We start from the raw sequence: 24319 nt of genomic DNA, 5'->3' as shown, positions 1-24319 counted from the left end.
AATTTGTCACCGAGCCACATAGGAGAAATTAGGACAGAATCCCAAAAGCTTGGTCAAAGAGGTAGTTTTGAAGGAGCATCTTAAAGGAGGAGAGAGAGGTAGAGACGTGGAGAGGGGCCAAGGCAGCTGAAGGCAAGGCTGCCAATTGTGCAGCGATTACAATCCGGGATGCTAAAGAGGCCAGAACTGGAGGAGCACAGAGATCGTGGGGGTTTGTAGGGTTGGAAGAGGTTACAGAGACAGGGAGGAGCAAGGCCATGGAGGGATTTGAAAACAAGGATGAAAATTTTAAAACTGAGGCGTTTCCAAGCCGGGAGCCAATGTAGACCAGTGAGCACAGGGGTGATGGGTGAACGGGACTTGGTGCGAGTTAGGACATGGGCTGCCGAGTTTTGGGTAAGCTCAGGTTTATGTAGAGTAGAAGATGGTAGTCTGGCCAGGAAAGCATTGGAATCTTCAAGTCTAGAGGTAAATGACCAGATAATCTAATTTTCATGCTGCTGGTTGAGCAATAAATGCTCGCTAGGGCATTAGGTCTTCCTCAAACAATGCCATGGGATCTTTTGCGTCCATCTGAAAGGGCAGACAGGCTCTTAGTTTAACACCTCATCCAAAAGATGGCACCTCCCTCAGTACTGCACTGAAGCGTCAGCCGAGATTATGTGCTCAGGTCTCTGGAATGGAGCTTGAACTTATAAACTTCAGCCTCGGCGACAAGAGTATTACTGCTGAGCCAAGGTCAACACTTGGCTGACACAAATGGAAGAGGTAATTTATGAAGCCACATTCTCAACGTAGCGTTTCACCTGATAAAAGCACACGTTGGGAATTCAGGCACATGCCCTATGATTTTCCATTCATAAATGAATGTTTATGTCGACAGACTACACATAAATACTTGACCCTTCAGTGAGATTTATCCATCAAGGTTGTGACCATGGCAGCAGTAATTCAATTGCTTAAACACAATGAACTCTGTGAACACAATGTCACATCGGAAGAGTTTAGCAAATTTACAGCAACAAGATGGGAGAGTTTTATTTCTTGCCACTGAGATACCTGGCTTCGAATAGAAGATATAGTAAGGCATTTGAGTTTAATTTTTTTTAAATTAATCAGAACCATGTAAGATACAAAAAGAGGAAGGGTAGCAGGATTGAGAAAGATAAATAGAGCAGCTTATAAAACTGTAGGAATATACCTAAATAAAAAAAATGAGAATATTAATTCCACATATTAATGCCACACTCTGAAGTTGATCACTCTTTCCCCTTCCCTTTGGAAAACCTAATTCATTTATTTTCTATTTAACAATATGAATAGGTTTGTAAAGTTTTGTAAAATCTGTGTGTTTGTAAGACAGTGAAAAACTTTAAGGAAAATATAAGGAAAAAAATTCATCCATAGTTAAAGAATAGTTTCCAAAGAGTTTTATAATATTCCATTCTGCCAAATCCATTAAAACTGCAATAGGGAAGGGTTGAGCTCATAGGAGCTAGATTTTCCTCTGCTATCCCGACCCAAATGAAAGAAAGACTTGCATTTCTATAGCGTCTTTCACAACCACCAGACATCTCAAAGCGCTTTACAGCCAATTAAATACTTTTGGAGTGTAGTCACTGTTGTAATGTGGGAAACACGGCAGTCAACTTGCGCACAGCAAACTTCCACATAAAGCAATGTGATGGCGACCAGATAATCTGTTTTTGTTATGTTGATTGAAGTATAAATATTGTCCAGGATACCGGGGATAACTTCTTCAAAATAGTGCCATGGGATCTTTTATGTCCACCTGAGAGAGCAGACGGGGTCTCGGTTTAATGTCTCAGAATTTTGACCCAGCGAGGTAAAATAATAGATATTGATTAACTGCTATATGAGCCGAGACTGCGATACATAGTTTTTACTGTGAAAACATGGATATATAACACTGTCATGTAACTAGCCAGTGCTGCTGGAACAGTGCAGCATAAGCTACATTTAGATGGTACTGAATATATCACTGAAAAAAATGTTCTTTACACCTCAATTATTTTTCACCTTTACCAAATACGTAACAATACTGATCTTAGTTAAGTCTAGTTTTGATTTAGAATTAAATTGCAGAGATGTTTACGATATAGTTTATTCCACAATAAACCGGAATGGTTGGAGAACTAACATCTGTGTTAAACACCATAAGTAGATAAAGTGTTGGAATCATCATCATCATAGGCAGTCCCTCGAACGAGGATGACTTGCTTCTACACCACAAGGGATGAGTTCCCAGATGTTTCAATGAAGGATCCGATGTTCCAGTCCTGAACTCCAATTGAAGGGGTGGAAGATGCCTGTGCGTGGATTTTTTTAATGTGTGGTGGCCGTTGCACATCAGCCACCACATGGGCTTGACAGAGCTAGGCCTTTATCCAATGGCAAGGGTAAACCAGGATAACTGGAGATCTGCTCTGCTGCACAGACCTAGTGCTGCACAGACCTAGTGCGCACGCCTGAGTCAGGAGGATGCTCTGCCGCTGGGCCCTCGGCTCTTCTGGTTTTTGGAATAGTTACGTGTTCTATGCTGTTAGTGAAACATGAGTGAGGGTTGAATGAAGAGGGCCAGAAGCACTTCTCCAAGTGGTCTGGTTTCTGTCTGCATGCAAAAATATCTCCTTCAGGGCCACTTCGCCACACCTCAGGCAAAGTTTTGATGTGTTTGAAAGATAAGTTTCTAGGAGAGCCATGATTCCAGTTACTCCTCTTTAAAGCCTAAGCTGGCACATGGTGTAACTTTTCTTTACAGCTTCCCAGCGACTACCCTGAAGTATTCTAACCTTTGAATTAATAACTTCCAATGATCGAATCTCTTGATTATTTAAATGCAGCCCAGGTCTCTGCTCTGCTCTGGCTCAGATATGTTGCGGTGGACAGTGCTTTTACGTTTATAAAAAATCTGAGTACAAGTAGCCAATAAACAAAATATTAATATGTACATTAGTACTGCCGCATTCTATTCTCAAATGAATTGGCTTAACTGTTGTACTTCAACAAATTGCACAGGCAATCCTCTAAATTAATAAAGCAAGACACACACACACACACACACACACGTATAGTGCAGTGTAATATTATAAACTCTGGCTGCAAGTTTAACAACAAAATAATTTGAGGCAACTCTGTGACCAGTAATACTTATTACAGAATAAGTAATAATTTATCTTTCAGTTTTGAACAACTGTGATGGAATCCATGAACAGCAGTTGCATCCATTACTGGTAACCATGCTTTTCTACATAGCTGTCGCTACTAGAATCAACTGCCAACAAACATGAATAAGTAGGAGAGCATTGTTCTGGAAGACCATGCTTCCCACCACAGCACAAGTAGCCTCACCAATTGAATACTATTGGTCTTCAACATTAACAGAAACATCCGGGCTACATCCTCAATTAATAAATATATAAATTACCTGCACTTTTGTCATTATCTGATGATCTGACTATTACATATTTAGGTGTTAGCTGTGGCTCAGTAGCACTCTCGCCTGAGTCAGGAGGATGTGGGTTCAAGCCCCAATCAAGAGATCTGAGCCCATAATTCAAGCCGACACTTTAACGCAGTATTGAGGGAGCGCTACACTGTCTAAGATGCCGTCCTTCAGATGCGATGTCGAACCGAGGGCCTGCATGCCCTCTCAGATGGATGTAAAAGATCCCATGGCAAAAGAGAAAATCGGTTCTCCCTCACCCAGCATCACTGAAAGCAGACTATCTGGTCATCATCGCATCACTGGTCGTGCGACCTTGCCGTATGCAAATCGGTTGCCATATTTTCTACATTACAACAGTGACTACATTTCAAAAGTGTTTCTGGAGAGGAAGCAGAGTTAACGTTTCGATAATCCTTCGTCAGAACTGAATTCTGACGATGGGCCATTGACCTGAAACGTTAACTCTGCTTCCTCTCCACAGATGCTGCCTGACTTGCTGAGATTTCCAGCATTTACGGTTTTTATTCCAGATTCCAGCATCCGCAGTATTTTGCTGTTGTCAAAAGTATTTCATTCGCTGTAAAATATTTTGGAATGTCCTGATGTCATGAAAGACACTATATAAATGCAAGTCTTTTACTACATATTTATACAGGTTTAATTATAATTCAACTAAAAACTAATACACTGTTTTATTATTGGTTACAGAATGATTATCAGTTTTATTGTCCTATTAGTTACTACTGTAGCCCTTGTGAAATCTAACTACATTGGGTTTGTTGGCTGGATAAAAAGATGCATCTCCAATTGGATGGAAGGGGATACATTAAACTTTCTCTCCTCCCCCACTCGATAGAATCTCTGCGGACACACTGAAACTGCTATCCCCTCCCTCAGAGCAAAAATCTCTTTTAAATGGCCATGGATCTCTAATGGAGGAGTCATTCCTTTTAATACATTACTGACCTTCCTCTTCACATCGCAGTTTACATTTCTCTGCTATTTAGTTGTATTTTCATTTTACTGTGTGGTCACTTATTTAATTTGCAACATCATATGCTTCCATAAGAGTTGTTCAAGTAATGTAATTAACAACGTCTATGGTCTGTTACAATGACACACTATCAATGATGATAGAGGTGGGCAGTACCCAAGAGCTGAAAATCTACCCTGACATCATAAACTGGACAAAACACCAAGAACCCAGCTGCCCTAGATAAAACCTTCAAGTACTTTGACTGAACCATAGGAATAAGAAGTATCTCAGCGGTTGAAAGATAAAGTACGCAATGTAATGTGGAGAGACTAAAGAAGCTGGGATTGTTCTCCTTAGAGCAGCGAAGGTTATGGGGAGATTTAATATAGGTGCTCAAAATTATGAATTTTGATAGAGTAAATAAGGAAAAACTGTCAAGAGGGTCAGTAACCAGAGGACACAGATTTAAGGTAATTGGCAAAAGAACCAGAGGTGAGATGATTTTTTTTACACCAGCGAGTTGTTGTGATCTGGGATACACTGCCTGAAAGGGTGGTGGAAGCAGATAGAAACATAGAAAATAGGTCCAGGAATAGACCATTCGGCCCTTCGAGCCTGCACCACCATTCACTATGATCATGGCTGATCATTCACCTCAGTACCCCTTTCCTGCTTTCTCTCCATACCTCTTGATCCCCTTAGCCGTAAAGGCCATATCTAACTTCCTCTTGAATATATCCAATGAACTGGCATCAACAACTCTCTGCGGCAGGGAATGCCACAGGTTAACAACTCTCAGTGAAGAAGTTTCTCCTCATCTCAGTCCTAAATGGCATACCCCTTATCCTAAGACTACGTCCCCTGGTCCTGGACTTTCCCAACATCGGGAACATTCTTCCCGCATCCAACCTGTCCAGTCCCGTCAGAATCTTATACATTTCTATGAGATCCCCTGTCATCCTTCTAAACTCCAGTGAATAAAGGCCCAGTTGATCCAGTCTCTCCTCATATGACAGTCCAGCCATCCCTGGAATCAGTCTGGTGAACCTTCGCTGCACTCCCTCATTAGCAAGAACATCCTTCAACAGTAACTTTCAAAAGGGAACTGGATAATACTTGAAACTTGAAATGCATGGCAACGGAAATGGTGGAAAAATAGGGTGGTGCGGCCTACCACCATCTCCCAGCCTCAACCTGGATTTTTCTTCCCCGCCCGTACTGTGACTGCCATCCACTGTGTGTAGATGCCAGTAGGGAGATTGGGCTTGGCGCCCCCATCCATTTTCCTCCGACCTGCTCCTCTTACCACCAATCTCTGGAACACACTGATGAAAGGTGGTGGTAGGCCCAGGGAAGCCTCTGTAATGGCCCTGAAGTTTCCTAATGCAGACAGAGGGCCTAGTAAATGCCGCCCACCAGGTGCCTGTCCTGTACGTCTAAATAAATCCAATTCAGGAAGATGAGTCGGTGTTATAGTGGTGGGGGTGGGGGGGGGGGGGGGGGGGTGGTGGGGGCGGGGGAGGAGGAGATGGCAATGCTGCACCGGGGTTGCCACTGCAGCAATTAAAAGGGCAGAAGAGCTCTGAAGACGGAACAGAACGCAGTTTTTGTAGGCTTTGGCCATGAGGGAAATGGTCCACGACACTGGGCTCCACTTCTCTGCTGGCACTTACATGTGGTGGGTGGGGAAAAGGCGTCCAATGGCAATCCTAGCAGGGGAGGGGGAGGACTGTAGACCTCACTGTTGCCTCATTTCATCTGTCACCAGTATTGGGCAATTTGACTTTCAGAAGATTGAGCTATCTGAACAATAATCATGATAAGGAGTTACCATTACTCAAAACAGTGTGTACAGGACCAACTTACATTCTTCTTCACTGCAGGTTCTTGCTTCACTTCGATCAAGCGATCCAATAATTTCCTCCTTTCCACCTGGATTTGTAGTGTAAAGTCTTGAGCTGCAACCAGAGCAAATGGATGTAATATAAAAGTCAGGCACTTTCCCCATTGGTTATTGGCCTTCACACATTGTAATACATGCAAAAGGTGTTGATTTATTTATGGGCTGCAAATAATTTTAAATCCTCTCAAGCCAGGTTATAAAATTAAAATGATAACCAAATAAATGGGGAGAGGATAGCCTGGAGCAGCAGTGGCCCAGACTTCTCGTGTGGGACCTGGACGAACAGGACCGCTCCTCTGGGCCCCACTAAGGAAGTTGTTTTCAAAAGTGTTAATAGAGTTTCCATAGTTATTGTAGTGGTGTCTACCTGGGCCTGTAAGCTGCATAACACGTCTGTTGCCATTTGAGTAGCGCTTCAGCCCAAGAGAAGCTCAGAAGTTCAGTTTTATTTATTTTGTGGAGCTGGGAGGAGCAAGCATGCTCTACAAAAGCAACATGGGCCTCAGGAAATCCACACCCCTCCCCTCCGCACCTCCCCAGCCCCCTCCCCGGAGAACAAAGCTACCATTCACTTCATTTCTGTGCCAGGCTGCACCATCTCAGCACGGACCCTGCGAAAAAGATAACGGAAGGCCGGATCGGTCAGTCAGCCGACAGGACAAAATGTTGCCGCACACCTTCCTTCTTACTATTGCCCCGCGAGCGGAGTGCAGCCCGGTTCGCGACCCGCGAGGCTGACGCTGACATTGCCCGTGGCGGCTGATCAGGGTGTTGTCCAATTTCTTCCGTGGGGTGAAAACAGGCCACGTGGGACGAAAACGGGGCATTGCACACATCATCGCCGGAGAAGCAGTGGCCTGGGGTGCTACCGATTTTGCAACTCCGCTAACTCCCGCGCCCCACCCCCGGGCAAGAAATAGTTTGCGCCCCATTAGCGCCCCCTGGAGACACTAGTGGGAGTCACAAACCATGCGAGTTTCTCCCCCAGATCCTTTTATTACACGTTCCCTGGCAGAGCCCGAGGAGTCCACCAAAATGTTTTAAATGACCCCGATGTCAGGCGATCATCAAGGTGCAAGGATAATTGTTTGTGGCAGGCAGAAAATCCAGCGTGTCGGAGATGTACCTCCAGTTCCACGACTGTGTACAGTTCTGGTCTCCTTACCTAAGGAAGGATATCTTTGCCTTAGAGGCAGTGCAACGAAAGTTCATTATATTGCTTTGTGGGATAACAGGGCTGTCCTGGGAGCAGAGATTGAGTAGAATGGGCCTATACTCTCTGGAGTTTGGAAGAATGAGAGGTGATGTCATTGAAACATATAAGATTCTGAGAGGGCTTGACAAAGTAAATGCTGGGGTGTTGCGTTCTCTGGCTGGAGAGTCCAGAACTAAGGGGCATAGTCTCCGGATAAGAGGGTCAGCCATTTAGGACTGAGATGATGAGAAATTTCTTCACTGAGGGTTGTGAATCTCTGGATTTCTCTATTTCAGAGGGCTGTGGATTCTCAATTGTTGAGCATATTCAAGGCTGAGATCAATAGATTTCTGGACACTAAGGGATTCAAGGGATATGGGGAGCGGGCGGGAAAATGGAGTTGAGGTTGAAGATCAGCCATGACCTTATTGAATGGCGGAGCAGACTTAAGGGGCCGTATAGCCTATTTCTTATGTCCTTATAGTGGAATATCAGATTCAGAGTCTCAAGCAATATAGCATCTGGAGTTTAGAATTTTAAAGCACCTTTAGCCTGGAGGCCAGTTGGTTTCCGCTAAGGGTTTGATTCTTTTAGAAGTACTGAATTTTAAATAAAGATTTGTTGAAAACTGTGCACCAAAACTGTGATATTCCTTAAACAGCATTTTATCAGAGGGAACTACTGTAGTATCTTGCCCATGAGTGAAGGATGGAGATAGCGAACTCTACTGTACAACATTGCCACTGTGAATTCACACCACCTGCATTAAGGACCCCAAAACCGAATCAAAATTGCCAACAGTGAATTGAGTACTTGATACTGAATAAAGGGTTTTGTAGGATTAGTGGTAATCAGATCAAAGTAATCTTTGTGCTATCACCTGATATCTATGATCTCCATAGTTTCCTGTGGTGTGTTGAGGAAAATTTTCAAGTCATGTCCTTTCTTTAACTGGATGCCACCATCCAGGCTCGTCAACGTCCTCATGCCTGCCACCCACTCCAGACCAGCTTTACCAATTGTCCCTTCAACCCCCATGTGGACAGAGACATGAATATGAGCACTAAAAGCAAAGAGTATGAATACCTTGTTAGACACTTATCCACAATTCAAATGTCAAAAGAAACATATGTCTACATTGCATAGGCTTTTTGGACAATCATTATACATGATGAAAGAAGTTACTTATTTGCAATAAACACATTGGGCTAAAAATTCGTTATAACCCGGTTTGGGCGGTGACACTGCCTGGTCGCTAACTTTAGCGCCGGGCGATGTTTACCGCCTCCAACCGGGATATTGACTTTTAGCGCCCCAAGAGGGGAGTGGTGCGCTAAGGGAAGCATTCCACACTCCTCTGAGGGCGCTAACCCTGATTCCTGGGGCGCTAACGCAGGAGCGCTGCTGAATTTCTGGTGCTAGGAAACCAGCATCCTAGCGCCTAAAGGGTAGGTCAGTTGGACCACCCGAAAACAAAGAAAATGCAAGAGAGATTAGCAACAGTGTTGAACATTTAAGAGAGATACATTAGTACAAATAAATTCCACTTAAACCAACCGCCCACTTGCTCACCAGCGGAAATATCTTCGGGATGCCTGCTTTCCCTGTCGGAATATGCACCAGGCGCTACGGCAGGCGCAAGCATTCAATTTCACGACCGCGGCACTAAGGGAGTGTGGCACACTCATTGACATCACCAAGTGGGTGGCACTAGAGTGTGCAACATTAACTTTTAGTGCCGCCGGTAAACCGTGACTGAAGGTCGCGGGAGGCACTGCCAGCACAGCGCTCGGGCGGTAAGAGCTGAACAGGCATTGCTGAGCAAACAAATCTTTAGCCCATTTTCTCTAAAGGGAAATACTTGATCGAGGAGAAACTACAAGGGTGGGTATTTGAATGTAAATTACTTACCTTTTCATTTATGCTGTTACTATTTTGAATATGTTTTTTTTTAAAGTTATAATTTAAAGTCTCCACTTTGAAGCCTAAAGGAAAACAATTTCAAGCAGACACACCCAGTGATATCAACCAGCGGGATCCACGGAGTCAGCCTTTGAGCCTAGTTCCAATTGTTTCTAGATTGACCAGTTGAGCTGAAGTCAATGTCTAAAGAGCAGCCTTTCAATTACTAGTTTCCCTGGACTATAAAGTTACATTAAAAATGTTCATTTGGAATGTGTATAAAGAATGATATTTTACATTGACAGAACATTTCTTAGTTACCTTCTGTTTTAAAATTGCATAGTTCAACTTTGTTAGACACATCCATATTGTGTACTTAAAACATGTTAACAATATCCCGACAATCGCAAAGCTAAACTGAAAATGGATTTTTTTGTCACCCTTGCATAAAGTAACATTTACTTTTATGGAAATTTGGAGATTTGTTGCAATTTTGTTCAACCACTCTGCGGAACAAAATAAATATAAATGTAGTTATCAGCATTCTGTATTTGTGACTGTTTACTGGTGTCCATACCTTGGCTTGATGAAACCAGTGACGATAAAGTGCGTCCACTGTTTAAGGTCTACATTCCCTTTAATTCTAATGTTTGTGGCAGCTGAAGCATTTACTGCAAGTCTAATTGGGAGGCCTGAAATGGATGAAAATGTCAATTCCTCTGTAGCTAGACTCGTCCTTCTGTTATACTGGACTTCTTGACCCTAAAGAGAAACAATGGATGAACAGAGTCACTGCACAGTACTGTCGAGTTCAGCAGGAAACAAGTCATCGCTGGGAGTTTTCTCGCTGACTCTCCCGATCGGCTATCGTAACTTTGGCAAACACCCTGCTTATGCATCGAGCTGGCCTTTCTTCTGATCTTCTGCCAAAGTTACAGTGGCTAATTAGGAGCTCCCATAAGGAGAATCAGTGTACTTGTTACTGCTCTCAGGAAAATGTGAATAATCTTTCAATTATCAGATACTGGTATTAACAAAACTAAACTACTTAAATTGTATGATGAAAAACTTCCTGTACCTTTAAGAGTCTGATTGCAATTTCTGCCACATCCAGAGAGTATTGCTTTATCTGGGTCCTCACATCACTGCAGTCTAAAAAACTCAGCTCGTTGCCAAATATCTTCATGCTCAGACCACATGTCAGCTTCTTCTTCTTCTTTGCCATTCTTTTTCTAAACTAATCCAGTAAAACAAGATAAAGGTCTCAATGCAGTGCAAGTATGAGAATAGCAGCTTAATGGAAGAGCAGTTCCTGCACACAGTCTTTGTATTCACGGGCTTTGTGCCAAAGTTATTTTGGATCCCAAACTGACCCAAACTCAGTTCATTTAGAGTGGAATACATGATCCAAATGGGTCAGAAATCCAAACACTGCTCATGTTCTCTCAGTACGTGTAACATGAGTTTACAACTGGAGATTGAAAGAGAACTCTGTGAGATGGGTGATTCTTCTGAAATCTCTAAAGTGCATGTCCTCTGCAGTCATTACTTATGTTCTAAAAATGGCTTGGGATCATACTTCACTGAATAGTGAGTAACCTTTGGCAAAGTAATGGCAGCATTTGAGTTGCAAGTGGCTTCACTGAATTTTGATCGCTTTGCTTACTTATGTCAGCATGCACTGCTCCAGGGACTCTTCAAATCTGCTAGCGCAGGGCTCGAAAGGAACTATAGTAGAAGTCTAGTCCGTTCTGGGCAGTATCATTTTTCTGAGTATAATATACATTATTAATATACATTAAATTTGTACATTTTTATTAATACTTTTGCCTCCTGCACAAATGACATTTGAGCACAACTGAAATCCCCTCCAGAGATTCAGCCTGATGATCTATTGTATTTCCAGTTTAGATCAGTTCAGACTTTAAATGCAATATCTGCCCATTCAGGTAAGTATTTTGATACATGCATGCTTACTTTGGCTTCGATTTCATAAATCCTATTATAGTCCACGTTCTGACAGCTTTGTTTTGCCTTTCGAGGTTTCAATTTCTCCACCTGCTGCTTTGATGCTGTAAACCTGCCGACAGCGTGCCTCCGCACAGTCCCCTTCTTATCCAGAGACTGAACGGAAGATTTCGCTGGATTTCTCGCCCTCCATTTTTTCCCTGAATTCTTCATGTTTGTGGGACTGCCCATAAAAGGAGCTTGCTTGTGACCAAATATTTTCTGTACAAGGTACTCAGCGTTTTCTACTCGAATGCCAACCTGTACAAATACAAGCAGGAAAATGGTATATATAAATACAAAAGCTGCTCAGATGAAACAAATTTAATACTGACAAAAGGTCATCGGCCTGAAACGTTAACTCGGTTTCTCTGTCACAGATGCTGCCTGACCTGCTGAATATTTCCAGTATTTTCTGTTTTTATTACAAATTTTATGCCATCTTAGAATGACATAAGGTTTATCCTTAATTGTACAAATAATTGTCATTCCAAAATGTTAGGCATCATTAGCAAGACCACAAATTTGCAGTTTACATGGAACAAATAGATGGAATTGTGTAATGTGGGGCTAGAAATTTCTAATTGTGATAAATGTAGATGAACATTCAATACTTGTGTATGTTAATTCCATCTCTGCTGTTTCAGTGGCAGTGTTAATCCATTACTATAAATGGGTTTATATCTGTCTTCATCCACTATTATCGCCAATAGTGATTTCTCCCGGGACTTGAGCACATTAATCTAGGCTGATACTGCAGCACAGTGCTGAGGGAGTGCTGCACTGTCGGCGGTGCCGTCTTTTAGATAAGACATTAAACCGAGGCCCTATCTGCCCTCTCAAGTGGAGGTAAACGATCCCATGGCGCTATTTCGAAGAAGAGCAGGGGAGTTATCCCTGGTGTCCTGGGCCAATATTTATCCCTCAATCATCGTGATAAAAACAGATTATCTGGTCATTATCACATTGTTGTTTGTGGGAGCTTGCTGTGCACAAATTGCCTGCTGTGTTTCCTACATTACAACAGTGACTACACTCCAAAAGTACTTCATTGGCTGTATAGTGCTTTGAGACCTCCGGTGGTCGTGAAAGGCGCTATATAAATCCAAGTCTGTCTGTCTAGATTATGATCCCCAAAACACAGGATTCCATGTAATAAAAACAGAATTTTGGCGTAGATTTTCCCATAGGGTGTAATCCTGACTGGAAGCAGGGGGTGGTACAACAAGAGCACCCACCTAACCCTTAGTGCACTGAGATCAGTCTCTGAATGATAGAGGTGAGCTTCAGGCATGAAAGGCAGGAAAACAAGCGCTGTGCAAGATTTGAAGATCTCACGGTTTCTGACTTTTTACGCCGGCAAGTTTTTTTGGTTCAAGATGTCTGGAAGCAGTTTTGCGAGACAATGAGCATCCCATTCTCCTGACTAGGCCATGGAATTTCAGTTAAAGGAGATAGGGTACAGTGTTCGAGACAGTGAGCTACAGGACCCAAAGGCAAGCTGGAATGGCAGAAACTGGCTACCAGTGTTGGTGTTAATCTTCTAACGCTCCTTCACCTCATCTTAGTCTCCCATTTTACCCCACGTGAAAAAACGTAAGCCTCTAAATTGCTCAGTCGTTCCGTAAGTTCAGTGGGAGTCCGCCGGAACCGTCACAAACTTTACCAGAAATTGGCTACATCAGGTTTTGGCTTTAAGGCAGAGCTTTCAGGCTGGCTTTGTGGGGTGCAGACTCCAGCCAACCCAACGTGAACATCAACGTAAGAGGGGTAGGATCAGGAGTGGCATATCACTGGATTAGCACTTCTCATACAAGGGCCTTGTCAAGACTCTAACATTGGCAAAGGTACCCCTGGTGTCACCTGGCATAATTGGCCAAGCCTAGCAGAAGTGGGGCCTACCTGTGGGTCTAGTTCGGTATCGGTGTCTAGACCCTCAAAGATAAGGGGGCTTGGGCTGAAAATTCAACCAGATTGTTCCTCCAAAGCACCATCACTGCTGCCCATTCCAGCCATGCGCCTGATGTTGCTCACTCCTTCAACATGGGCATTGATCAGTGTGACCACAAATCTAATGGCAACAATGAGCTAAGTAAAGCCCTGGCTCATGAATCTTCTAGCTCTAGCCAATTTTCACGCTCATCAAAGCATCCATCCTCCAGCATTTCTGGGGTCTTCAACAGCAGGATACACCATACATGCTTCCCCAAATCAGTGAAGGCCTGCTCCTAGAAGCCCCTCTTCCTGACCCCACACACATCAGCAGGTTCCGTAGTAGAGTTCCACGCTGGATGCAATCCTGGTGTAACTGACCCTGCTGACCTTCGGTAAGAGTTAACAGAACTTTCCAATGCCAGTCTTACTGCAAACTATATGTGAAGGCTACTCATAAGGACACCATCCCAACCTTTGGTCCTTTTCTGTTTCTCTAGGCACTCCGCAGGAATCTGAACCAAGACTGATGGTCACAAATGAGCTGAAAGTGCATGGAGTGAAATCTTTTCCAATTTATGTGGATAGTGGCATTGTGCAGTAACCCGTTCGGTCTTCGTAAATCCAGTCATTCAGTAAAACTACCAAGTCCTCTCATGCTGCTGCTAGTTGATCATGAGGAAGATGAAATTGGTTGCTTGACCAAACGAGGCATCCATCACTTGCCTTGTGCATCTGCCTACTGAGAATTGACTAATGTGGGTGAAGTTGCGAGTAGTACCTTGGGATTGTCCACAGCCTTCATTGTAAATCTCTGTTCCTCGAACAGTTGTAGGTATGCGAGTCCTGCTCTGTAACTGTGGCTGTGAGGGCACTGCAGAGTGCACATTCCTGAGTTGGTTCTCCTCTTCTTCCTCCACAAAGTATCGATTTGGAGAGATTCCCATTGAGAAACCCATTGTGGCTGTACCACAATTGTCTAACACTTCTGAACGCTTAAGTAACAGCAGCAAAAACATATAAAAAGGGTTGAGAAATGGATTGAATTTTGTGGAAAATAGAGACAGGGACATCACTAAGGCTGTGGCCACTAGCGGATCTGGAGTGACTGATGAGGTTATCTACAAACCTAATCCTCCTTCTCCCATTCCACTTCTCCCTCATCCTGCAATCTAACTTGGTGGTGTCATCAAACTTGGCTCTTTATTCCTTCAGCCAAGTAATTTATAAATACAATGAAAGGCGCCAACAGTGAAGGTGTATTGTAAACTCTATTGAATGGAATCAAAATTAATGCTGTTTTATGCGGTAGAAATGCAACCCTTTCCTGACAAAGGTACAAGTTGATTAATTAGTTTGGAGTGGGAAAAACTGCACTCAAAATCAGTAAAACTTATATCTTAAATAAAGATTTCAAGACAATGAGAGTAAAAATACGTAAATGCTGAACAACCTTCTCAAAGAGATGTGTTGATGTGATTTACAATCACAGTTAGTTGGGAAAGTCTGTGAAGTTCAAATAAAATCTGAGCAATTACTCAACAGGGACTTGTTTATGCCAAATGTACTGGCGACTGTGACACTAATGGGGACCAGACAAATGTCGAAAAGCCTTTGGGGCAAAGTATCTGCAACAAAGAAACAAATTGAAGCTGTTTCTGAAGATGAACTGATACTTAAAAACAAAACATTCATTTTGATCAAATGTAACTTGCCTCAAGGAGATTGACAGCATAGCCCATCACATACACGGTAAGATTTGCCATGGCGGAGCGTGGTAAAAAGGACTTTGGGGAGAAAATGAGGGCTGCTTCTGCATTTGCCCCGACAGAAAACGGCTCTGCAACAAATGAAATGTAACAAAATCTCAAATCGTGGGCAATAAAAAGCATTTTAAATACCATGAAATTCATCTTTTTAACTATTTATTTGACATAATTAGCAACACAAGTACAGTAAACATTTACTGCTGTCCAAGAAACAGCAAAATTTCCTCAGGGCTTTTGCCACTCCACTGTTGTAACAGCGGTGGAAACGCCCGTTTCACACATAAACGGGATATCTGTGATGTTACGGTGATGGAGTAGGACATGCATCGAGAATTGTCCGGTGTGCCCAAGAAATCGTGTAACGGAAATGGTGTTTTTCGTGGTTTTGCCAAATAAACAATTTGAAATGTGTGTTACATCAAAGAAATACCACAGGTAGTTATCTTAAACATCTAGATTATCAAAAAAATCATATTAATGGTGACACTTATTACTCAATTATCAATCATGAATAATCTCTATTTCTTGATCTTACAGTTTACAAGTGATAGCAATTGTTATCTATTATCTGTAGTACTGGACAGTTATAGTAATGCAGTTTTACTGTGCTGGGCAGTAACTTAATCCCAGAGCACAAATGTAACAATCTGATCACACCAAATTTACCATGAGCACACGGGAGCTCAGAAGGTTCCAATTCTTACCCAAATTGGTGGGATGAAGGCTTGGGAACTGAAGGGTGTCGGCTCAATGATTGCAACATTATTGGGCTAGAAATTCGTCAGCCTGTCGATACTTGTTTTTTTAACATCATTTTTGTGAAAAAAATAATAAAAATTTCACCACTTTTTAACGGGGTAAATTTGGCCCAAAAATACGTCTGTCGATAAAAATTGGCGGTGCTGGAAACCGTGTCCTCACTAACTTTACCGCGAGGCCGATATCGCCAAAAGTACAGGGGAGAAATTTTTTTTTTTTTAATTCCAAAAATTTTTAAATTAAAAAAATCAGAAAACATTAACAATATCCTTAAGTAATTAATCGCTGAAAAATAATTTTTTTTAAAAACCTTCAACTTAACTTTTTTGTAGGTTTCTGAGGTTGCAACACCTGCTTTTCTCATGCGTTATTTTTTCACCCGAGTATTGGTTCGCCAAACGGCCAAGATTAGGCAGTCCCATTTTTTACGTATTGGCGATCCGCTTTTCGCCAATATTTCAAAACCGCCAATCTTAACCTTTGGGGAATTTTGTTAGATTTCTTTTAACGCCAAAAAAACTTTTAACGCGAAAAAATTGCGTTAAAACGTGCGTTAGGCTGGCTAATTTCTAGCCCCTCCATCACTGTTGCTCCCACTAATTAATTCACTGAATAATTTCCATCAAAAACAGCTCTATTGCCCACTGAAATTGTTATAGATGGAGCCAACAGTTCAGGAGCCAGAAACCAGCAGTTGAGAGTGGACATCTTTGCAATCCAGAAGCAATATATTCATTGAGGACCTCAACTTTAGCTGTAAATGTTTCTGTCCAGCGTTTCCCTCTCCCATCCTGGGACTCATACTTGGGCACAGTTCCGTATACAGTGGTAATTCTAGCGTGCCTTGTCCAGGCGACTATTCATCAAATGTGAACCAAGAATCATAGAATTATACTGCACAAGAGGCCCATCGTGCTTCTGCCGGATTTTGGAAAGAGCTGTCCAATTAGTCTCGCTCCCCTGTAGGTGAAATCCTACATCCCGTCAATCTGTAGAACTGTACATTAGGGTTCCAAGGTGCTGTTCTCCCAATCTGTCCTGATTGTTAACGAAGATTTATTTTTCACTAGCTGGTTACCTAAGTCTTTTGGTCTGAGCTTTGCCAATGCTACATACAAACAATGCATGTGGTATATTAGCAAATGTTTGGACGTTACAAAGGGCCCTTTTATAATGTTTCCTCCATTGGGACAATTGTGTGCCAAAAAAAAAATCACAATTCTTTTGACATGAAGCCATATATCAGGCTACAATACAGCAGCACAGCGGATTCCAGTAGAATGTTATGCCAGTTTTGTCAAACATTTGCCAAAATATAAAGGGCCAAACTAATCTTATTTATTAACCAGTTGTTATAATTCTAAAATGTACTAGCCAAAGCAAACTTTTAAAGCTCTAATTACCCAACATGACCATTAATAGAGACATAGAAAATAGATGCAGGAGTAGGCCATTTGGCCCTACGAGCCTGCACCACCATTCAATAAGATCATGGCTGATCATTCACCTCAGTACCCCTTTCCTGCTTTCTCTCCATACCCCATAATCCTGAAATACATCTTTTTGGCTTAGGAAATTGCAACATGCGAAGATCTTTTTTTTTGTTGCCATTAGTTCTGCGAATGGGGCTGATATAGGAGTTAGAATTAATGGACATTCACTCTAAAATAATTGACGTACTCAGATCGAACACAGCGGCACAGTACCTGACTGGAAGGTGGCATCCACATACGATGAATATTTCCAGTGCTCCAGGTCAAAGTCTTTGCTGACGATGTAATTGGGAAGAGTTTCCCTAATCTGCTGTTTGAGGGGGTCATTAGTTTCCATCAGCTGAGACAGATGGGTCCATACAAATGAGCCCACTAAGAAAACAAATTCAGTCGTCAAATTAGAAAGAATGATTCACAACTCAAGACACTGTGGAAATACACACTTCAGAGCTCAAATCGAATGTGCATGTCTATTTATAACATATTTGGTGCAGGCTTGGTTCTCCCACTCTGTGATCCTGCCTGAAAACAGGTATAATAGCAGAAATATTTCTAAACTTATTGAAAGTGCTTCTCATTAACTGGACAATGATGGTTTTTTAATCGTGCTGAAAGGAAATGGTCACTAAAAATAAATTATGAAAGTCAGTCATGTTGCTGTGAATAATAATCACTAGCTCTGCAGAAAATACATTTGAATTCAGTATAGATCAAATTTTCCTAGATAAATGGACATGAAATATAATATTAAATTTGAAATATACTTATCTGTACTTTACTTCTTCGGTCACAACTGTCACTGTATTTTTCTACCAACTGAAAAAGCAGCCTTGATTTTAACTCCCCGGCCTGGCGAACACCAGGTGAGCGGGCAGTTAAAATGGAGCACGGGACTTTCCCACTATTTTCCCGCTTCAATCTGGCTGTCTACAATTTTAAATTGCAGGAGGCAAGAACATCTGGCCCAAGCCTCTTTAAGTATGCAACTCAGGCTCCGATGACTTCATCAGGCCCCAATCTGCCATTTTAATCCAAGGCCTGAGTAGCGGAGCAGAGGTGGTTGCCCCACTAGGCCAAACCCGGCGGGCACAGCAGCCAGAGCCAGAAAAGGCCCAAAAGTAAACCTTGATCCACCTCTGCCCCGGGTTCCCACCCATCCCTCCCCCTCTCCCTTCCCATCCTGAAACCCACTGATGGACCTGCCTGGTGTCAGGAACCAATCCCGTGGGTCCCTGGTGGAGGCCAACTGCTGCCCAAAGTCCCACTCTTGCCCGTCGGCAGAGGGAGCTTGATCTTGCATATGTAAGTGACACCTGAAAGCTAAAATCTTTCTGAGCCTCAGCACACGAGCTTGTCACTTGATCTGTCCCCCCTCCCACACACTGATCTCGCCCAATTTACAATGGAGGCAAACATAAGAACATAAGAATTTGGAAAAAAAGTTGGCCATATGGACCCTTGAGCCTGCTCTGCCATTCAATAAGATCATGGCTGACCTTCCACCCCAACTCCACTTTCCTGCCCGATCTCCATATCCCTTGAATCCCCTAGACTCCAAAAATCTATCTATCTTAGCCTTGAATATACTCAATGATTCAGCATCCACAGCCCTTTGGGGTAGAGACTTCAGAAGATTCACAACCCTCTGAGTGAAGAAATGCCTCCTCATCTCTGTCTTAAATGACCAATCCCTTAACCTGAGACTAAGCCCCCTAGTTCTAGACACTCCAGCCAGGGGAAATAATCTTTCAGCATCTACCCTGTTAATCCCCCTCTGGATCTTATTCATTTCAATGAGATCACCTCTCATACTTCTAAATCCCAGAGAGTACAAGTTTAACCTACTCAATCTCTCCTCATAGGACAACCCTCTCATCCCAGGAATCAATCTAGTGAACCTTCATTGCACTCCCTCTAAGGCAAGTTATCAGCTCCAATGTGATAAAGCCAGAATGTCAGATTCAGTCAGCTTTCTTTACAGTTAGAACCATCTTGTAACTTTTCCAAAATTATGAGGGTTATAAACTAACTAGGTTCTAAATGATTTTTTAGTTGCTGTTCACGAATTATTTTAATTTGTAGCATTAAGAATTATAACATTTTCTTCAACAAACTTTCAAAGCAAGTCATTTTTCAATTAAAACCAATTATTTAGTTGAGAAGTTTTGATTACAGTATTCATAGAGCCACAAACACTTCAATATAACAAAAATGACAAGAAAACACTAATATAGAGTAAAATTGTACAATAAAAAATAAAAGTAGACAACAAATGTTGAGTATATTTAAGACAGAGGTCAATAATATTTTGGTAACCAAGAGAATTAAGGGATATGGAGATAATACGGGAAGGTGGTGTTGAGATAGAAGATCAGCCATGATCTTATTGAATGGCGGAGCAGGCTCGAAGGGCCAAATGGCCTACTCCAGCTCCTATTTCTTATGTTCTTAAATGACAATAAAGGTGATGTTACCACATAAAAAATAAAATAAAGACCAATTGTAAAAACAAAATTGACATTAAAGAGGAAAAGTAACAAATTTACTGGCAATATGTAGGACCTACTGAGCAGCTCTTCTCAGAACGTCTCATCAGAAAAGATTTAAAATGCTGGTATGTAGTGCTTAATTGCAAATTTTAAAATGTGTCAACTTCCCCACCTTGACTGGATCTTTCCTCCCGTAGAGTGAGTCCCACTGTTTCAAAGAGCTGATCGCTGGGACATTTCATTAATATGTAATAAGAAGCAATTCGGAGCTCTACATCTTCATCCGCTGTTTGATACAGCTGAACTAACACAGTGTGCTAAAAACACAAACAGCATCACTGAGATGACAAAGATCCATTCGACTGAAGGAATCACATCAGGCAAAGGAAACAACATGGTTTGTAGACATTCAGGGTGGTTTAAATAGATTTTTGTATTGAACTTTAAATCATTATCGCAGACATGTTCAAAAAAAGGATCAAAATTCAACCAAGAATGACAAAATCCCTCATAATAGGGATCAATACATAAATAATCAGTTGTGAAATGTTATCTTACGTCAGCTTCACAGGGAATGCGTCTGAAAGCATAAATGGCTGCAAGTCGTACTTCTAATAGATTGGTTTTATATTGTACACATTTATTCAGTGTTGGGATCAGAGCACTGGCAGCAAGACCAGCATTTCCAATTGCTTTCAGGAACATCCGCACCTGCAGATTATATTAAAAAAAAACATACAAACTTCCATCATTCGCATTTTTTATTGAGAAGTGAACATTGAGCAATCGAGTAAGTGGACATAAAACAACTGAAACAGTACACTTTACACCGCAATAGAAAATATCCCAACCAGTTTCTGTAATGCTAGGGATAATTTACTGGCTTTGTGTTTCTGTCAGGGAGAATCGCTCATGGTCAGTGCATATTTTGCACACGATGCACGATTTTCCAACCATTAATTTAAGTGGTTGGAAAATTGCGTGTGTCTTGCATGCACAGATTTCTGGTGCACGCTTTCAGTGAGCAAGTCTCCCTGCTGGGAGTGTGAAGTCGGAAAGTTACCTCTGCTGTGCCAAAGCAGCTAACAGTGAGCTACTATTAGATTCCTAGAATAGCACCACCTGGTGTTTAGGCTAAATACTTACCTGTACCTAAATGTGTACATCGCACGAGTTAAGAGCAGGAGCTGCGGGTAATCTCTAAGCTAGGAAAGGCTCTACAGCTCCCATATTCTCATTAATAACTTAAAGAGCCAAATAAATAAAATGTTTATCATTCACATATAAGTGACATCTATTTTAAAAGATTTACTAGCAATGTTTATTTTAAAGGCATTTCAAAGGGTTGTATAGCGAGTTAACACATTGTCCTTTTACCCCTCTGGTACCTAGTTTATCTACTTAGATTGAAAGTCTCGCCTGTGGATTATAAGAGTCCCAGGTGAGTCCGAGGAGTCTCAGCCCAGTCTCCAGTAAGTGCAGTGTCACAAAACCAACATCATTCAAACAAATTAGCAATCGGGCATAAGGAATGCCATAGGAATGGCTGCTGCAGAAAAAGGAAAAATTCGTATTAATGCCGTAGGGCTGCCCTGCTGTGATTAGAGTTGTGGTAGATTTTTGGGGAGGAATAGAAGGGAGTGATTGCAGAATATCACACTGACACATACCTATATCAAATTTCATACTGAAATCATTCAACTTCCTTATCATTCTAATGAAAGGTTTCATGGTATTGATATGGTTTTTCGGATTAATCTCAATTGAATCCTATTCACTAAAAAATGGCACTTTAATTCCTTCTGATGGCTTTTAAATAATTAATGCAAACACTCTGTTTCCATGGTAATGCATTAACACTGCCTTCAGGCTTTCAGTTTGACCAACTTATACTGTGCTTTGTATTTCCAATTTTTTTTACCCAGCTTTATTATTTATTAAAGACATTTATATGGAATATCCCAGTTAAGTTTAAACACTTGTTTGCAAGAATCCTGTTCATAGTTAGCGGACAAAAAGTAGCACACAGATACACGGTAGAACATTTTAGGTCCCTCAGCTCAGTACTGACGTTTTGTAACAATGTCTAACCTTTTCAAGCAGTGCAGAAAAATTGCTAAGCTTTAGAAATGAATTATACCTTGCTAACCTAAAGAATTTACAGAGTAAATCTCGCTCTAACAGTCTTCCTTCTGAAAATAAAACAATGAAATTATGATTAACATGATTGCACTTTTTTTTTCTACATCTGATAATTTTATTTTGATGTTTTGATTAAACAGTACCTGTTGATGAGATCCTCGGGGGAACAGTGTCTGAAGAAGCTGAATCAGCGTGTAGAATTAAACGATCACTCAAGAGAATATTTGCTACAGAGAAGGCTACAGTTCCAAAAACCGGCCAAGATCAACTTTTAACCCAGTGGAAGAGAGCAGCACAGAAAGTGTCCTGAGGTAAGAGCACCAACAACAACAACTTGCATTTATATAGCACCTTTAATGTAATGAAACCTCCCAAGGCACTTCACAGGAGTATTATGAGATAAAAAAATTTGACACCGAGCCGCATGAGTAGAAATTGTGGCAGATGACCAAAGAGATACGTTTTAAGGAGCGTTTCGAAGGAGGAAAGAGAGGTAGAGAGGCGGAGAAGTTTAGGCAGGGAGTTCCAGAGGCAACAGAAGGCACGGCCACCAATGATTGAGCGATTATAATCAGGGATGCTCAAGAGGGCAGAATTCGAGGAGCGCAGACATCACCAGGAGAAATTATGGGAAACCTGCCTAAAGAAAACCTCACTGCAACATTTTCATTGTTCTATTCAAATCAGAAAATGCCTTCTCTGGGCTTCAGGTTTTACACATCCTGCAATGACTCATTTACTCGAAGATGAGACAGTTTTGCTAAATCTATGTCTGCTCAGCAAGCATAATTCTTTGGACATGTATTTGCTTTGCAAATCTGAAATTTAAAAAGAATTAGGGGCTGATCAACAGGACAGGCTTTTGTGTGACATTAGAGTTGAGGAAGATCACGTGACTCCTGCATGCCGACAAAGCTTATGAGTGTGTGCAAATACTTAGAAATGCACTTTCCTGGTAATCTTTCTGTTGGTGGATAGTGAGTCTTATCCTAAGATACATGGCGGTTGGACAAATGAGGCAGAATGAATGGCTAATGTGTTGCTAATATTCCACTACTTGATGGCTTAATTTTGATTGGGGCTCAACGCTGTTATGTTGTAGATTTTAGCATGCTGCTCCCTTTTTATTTATTGCATGTTGGAATTAATTCCCATTATTCCTAAATATATGCTTATAAAATGTATTCTCTGAACATGGTAGTCTTGGAAAGTAGCTTATTAAATTCTATTCTGTACAAAAATATTTCAAATATAGAAAAAAATGAAAAGTATAAATGGGAGCATTAGGGGTGAGGATACGGCATTGTAAAATATGACAGGCCTGTACCTGTTGAATACGACACATATTCATACCTTCTCCTTTTTCTCAGATTCCCGTGCTTTGCAGTTTCCTTGTACATAACTTTCCAGAATCTTCATGAACTCCTGTACCTCATGTATTTCTTGGCATCTATTGTTTTTTGAACAGAAGTTATGAACCAGTGAAGAAGCTCCGAGAAAAGTCTGTGTACTCGCATCTGGTGATTTCATCAGGGCCTGTGAATTGAAACAAATCAGACTTACAAGACTAGGCACTTTCCCGCAGTGGAAGATACACAGCGGCACAGTCACTGGTACAACGTTCTCTCCTACTCTTCCTCATTTCTGTGCTAGAAAACAGAATTGATTCAGAGCCATTCGGTCAGCAATGCTGATAAAATGCTCACTTTGTAACTCATTAGCATGTGCATTGCTTTGATAATGGCATTCATGTAATCTGCATACTCTATCAGAATGTGCATGCTAATTTTTTGAATACTGCACCTCTGACGCTGTCCTGTGGTACCTGTAATCCCACACAGCCCATTGTCTCAATTGCATCACGCTTTATAACAAACAGTACAACATAGGATGAAATAAAGGGTAAGTTGTAGGTTAGCAGCAGGGAAAATGACCATGAAAACTGCTGGACTGTCATAAAAACAATCCTTCATGTAAGAGAATCTGTCACACCGATCTGGTCTGGCCTATACATGACTCTTGTTCCCATTATGTGGTTGACTCTTATTTTTTTTAAATATTCGTTCTGGGATGTGGGCATCGCTCACAAGGCCAGCATTTATTGCCCATCCCTAATTGCCCTTGAAAGATGGTGGTGAGCCGCCTTCTTGAACAGTTGCAGTCCTTGTAGTGAGGGAGTTTAGGAGTTTGACCCAGCGACGATGAAGGAACAATGATATATTTCCAATTCAGGATGGTGTGTGACTTGGAGAGGAACTTGCAGAAGATGGCGCTTCCAATGCG

General features: G+C 41.7%; 1 protein-coding gene across 1 annotated transcript in view; it reads right to left on the bottom strand.

Moving 5' to 3' along the window:
* LOC139281621 (apolipophorins-like) overlaps positions 1 to 19535 on the bottom strand; it is a 41011-nt gene extending 21476 nt beyond the window's left edge. The window contains exons 1-9 of the mRNA XM_070901766.1: positions 19520 to 19535; positions 17619 to 17777; positions 15100 to 15224; positions 14128 to 14379; positions 11423 to 11713; positions 10524 to 10682; positions 10023 to 10207; positions 8424 to 8606; positions 6312 to 6403 (exon numbers count right to left, since the gene is read on the bottom strand). Coding sequence (XP_070757867.1) covers positions 6312 to 6403; positions 8424 to 8606; positions 10023 to 10207; positions 10524 to 10682; positions 11423 to 11713; positions 14128 to 14379; positions 15100 to 15224; positions 17619 to 17777; positions 19520 to 19535 — 1462 coding nt within the window. The remainder of the gene's footprint in view (positions 1 to 6311; positions 6404 to 8423; positions 8607 to 10022; positions 10208 to 10523; positions 10683 to 11422; positions 11714 to 14127; positions 14380 to 15099; positions 15225 to 17618; positions 17778 to 19519) is intronic.
* Positions 19536 to 24319: the final 4784 nt, after the last annotated feature.

This window comes from Pristiophorus japonicus, chromosome 15, assembly GCF_044704955.1.
Source record: "Pristiophorus japonicus isolate sPriJap1 chromosome 15, sPriJap1.hap1, whole genome shotgun sequence".
NCBI classification, from domain to species: domain Eukaryota; kingdom Metazoa; phylum Chordata; class Chondrichthyes; family Pristiophoridae; genus Pristiophorus; species Pristiophorus japonicus.
This window is presented reverse-complemented; position numbering and strand designations above follow the sequence as displayed.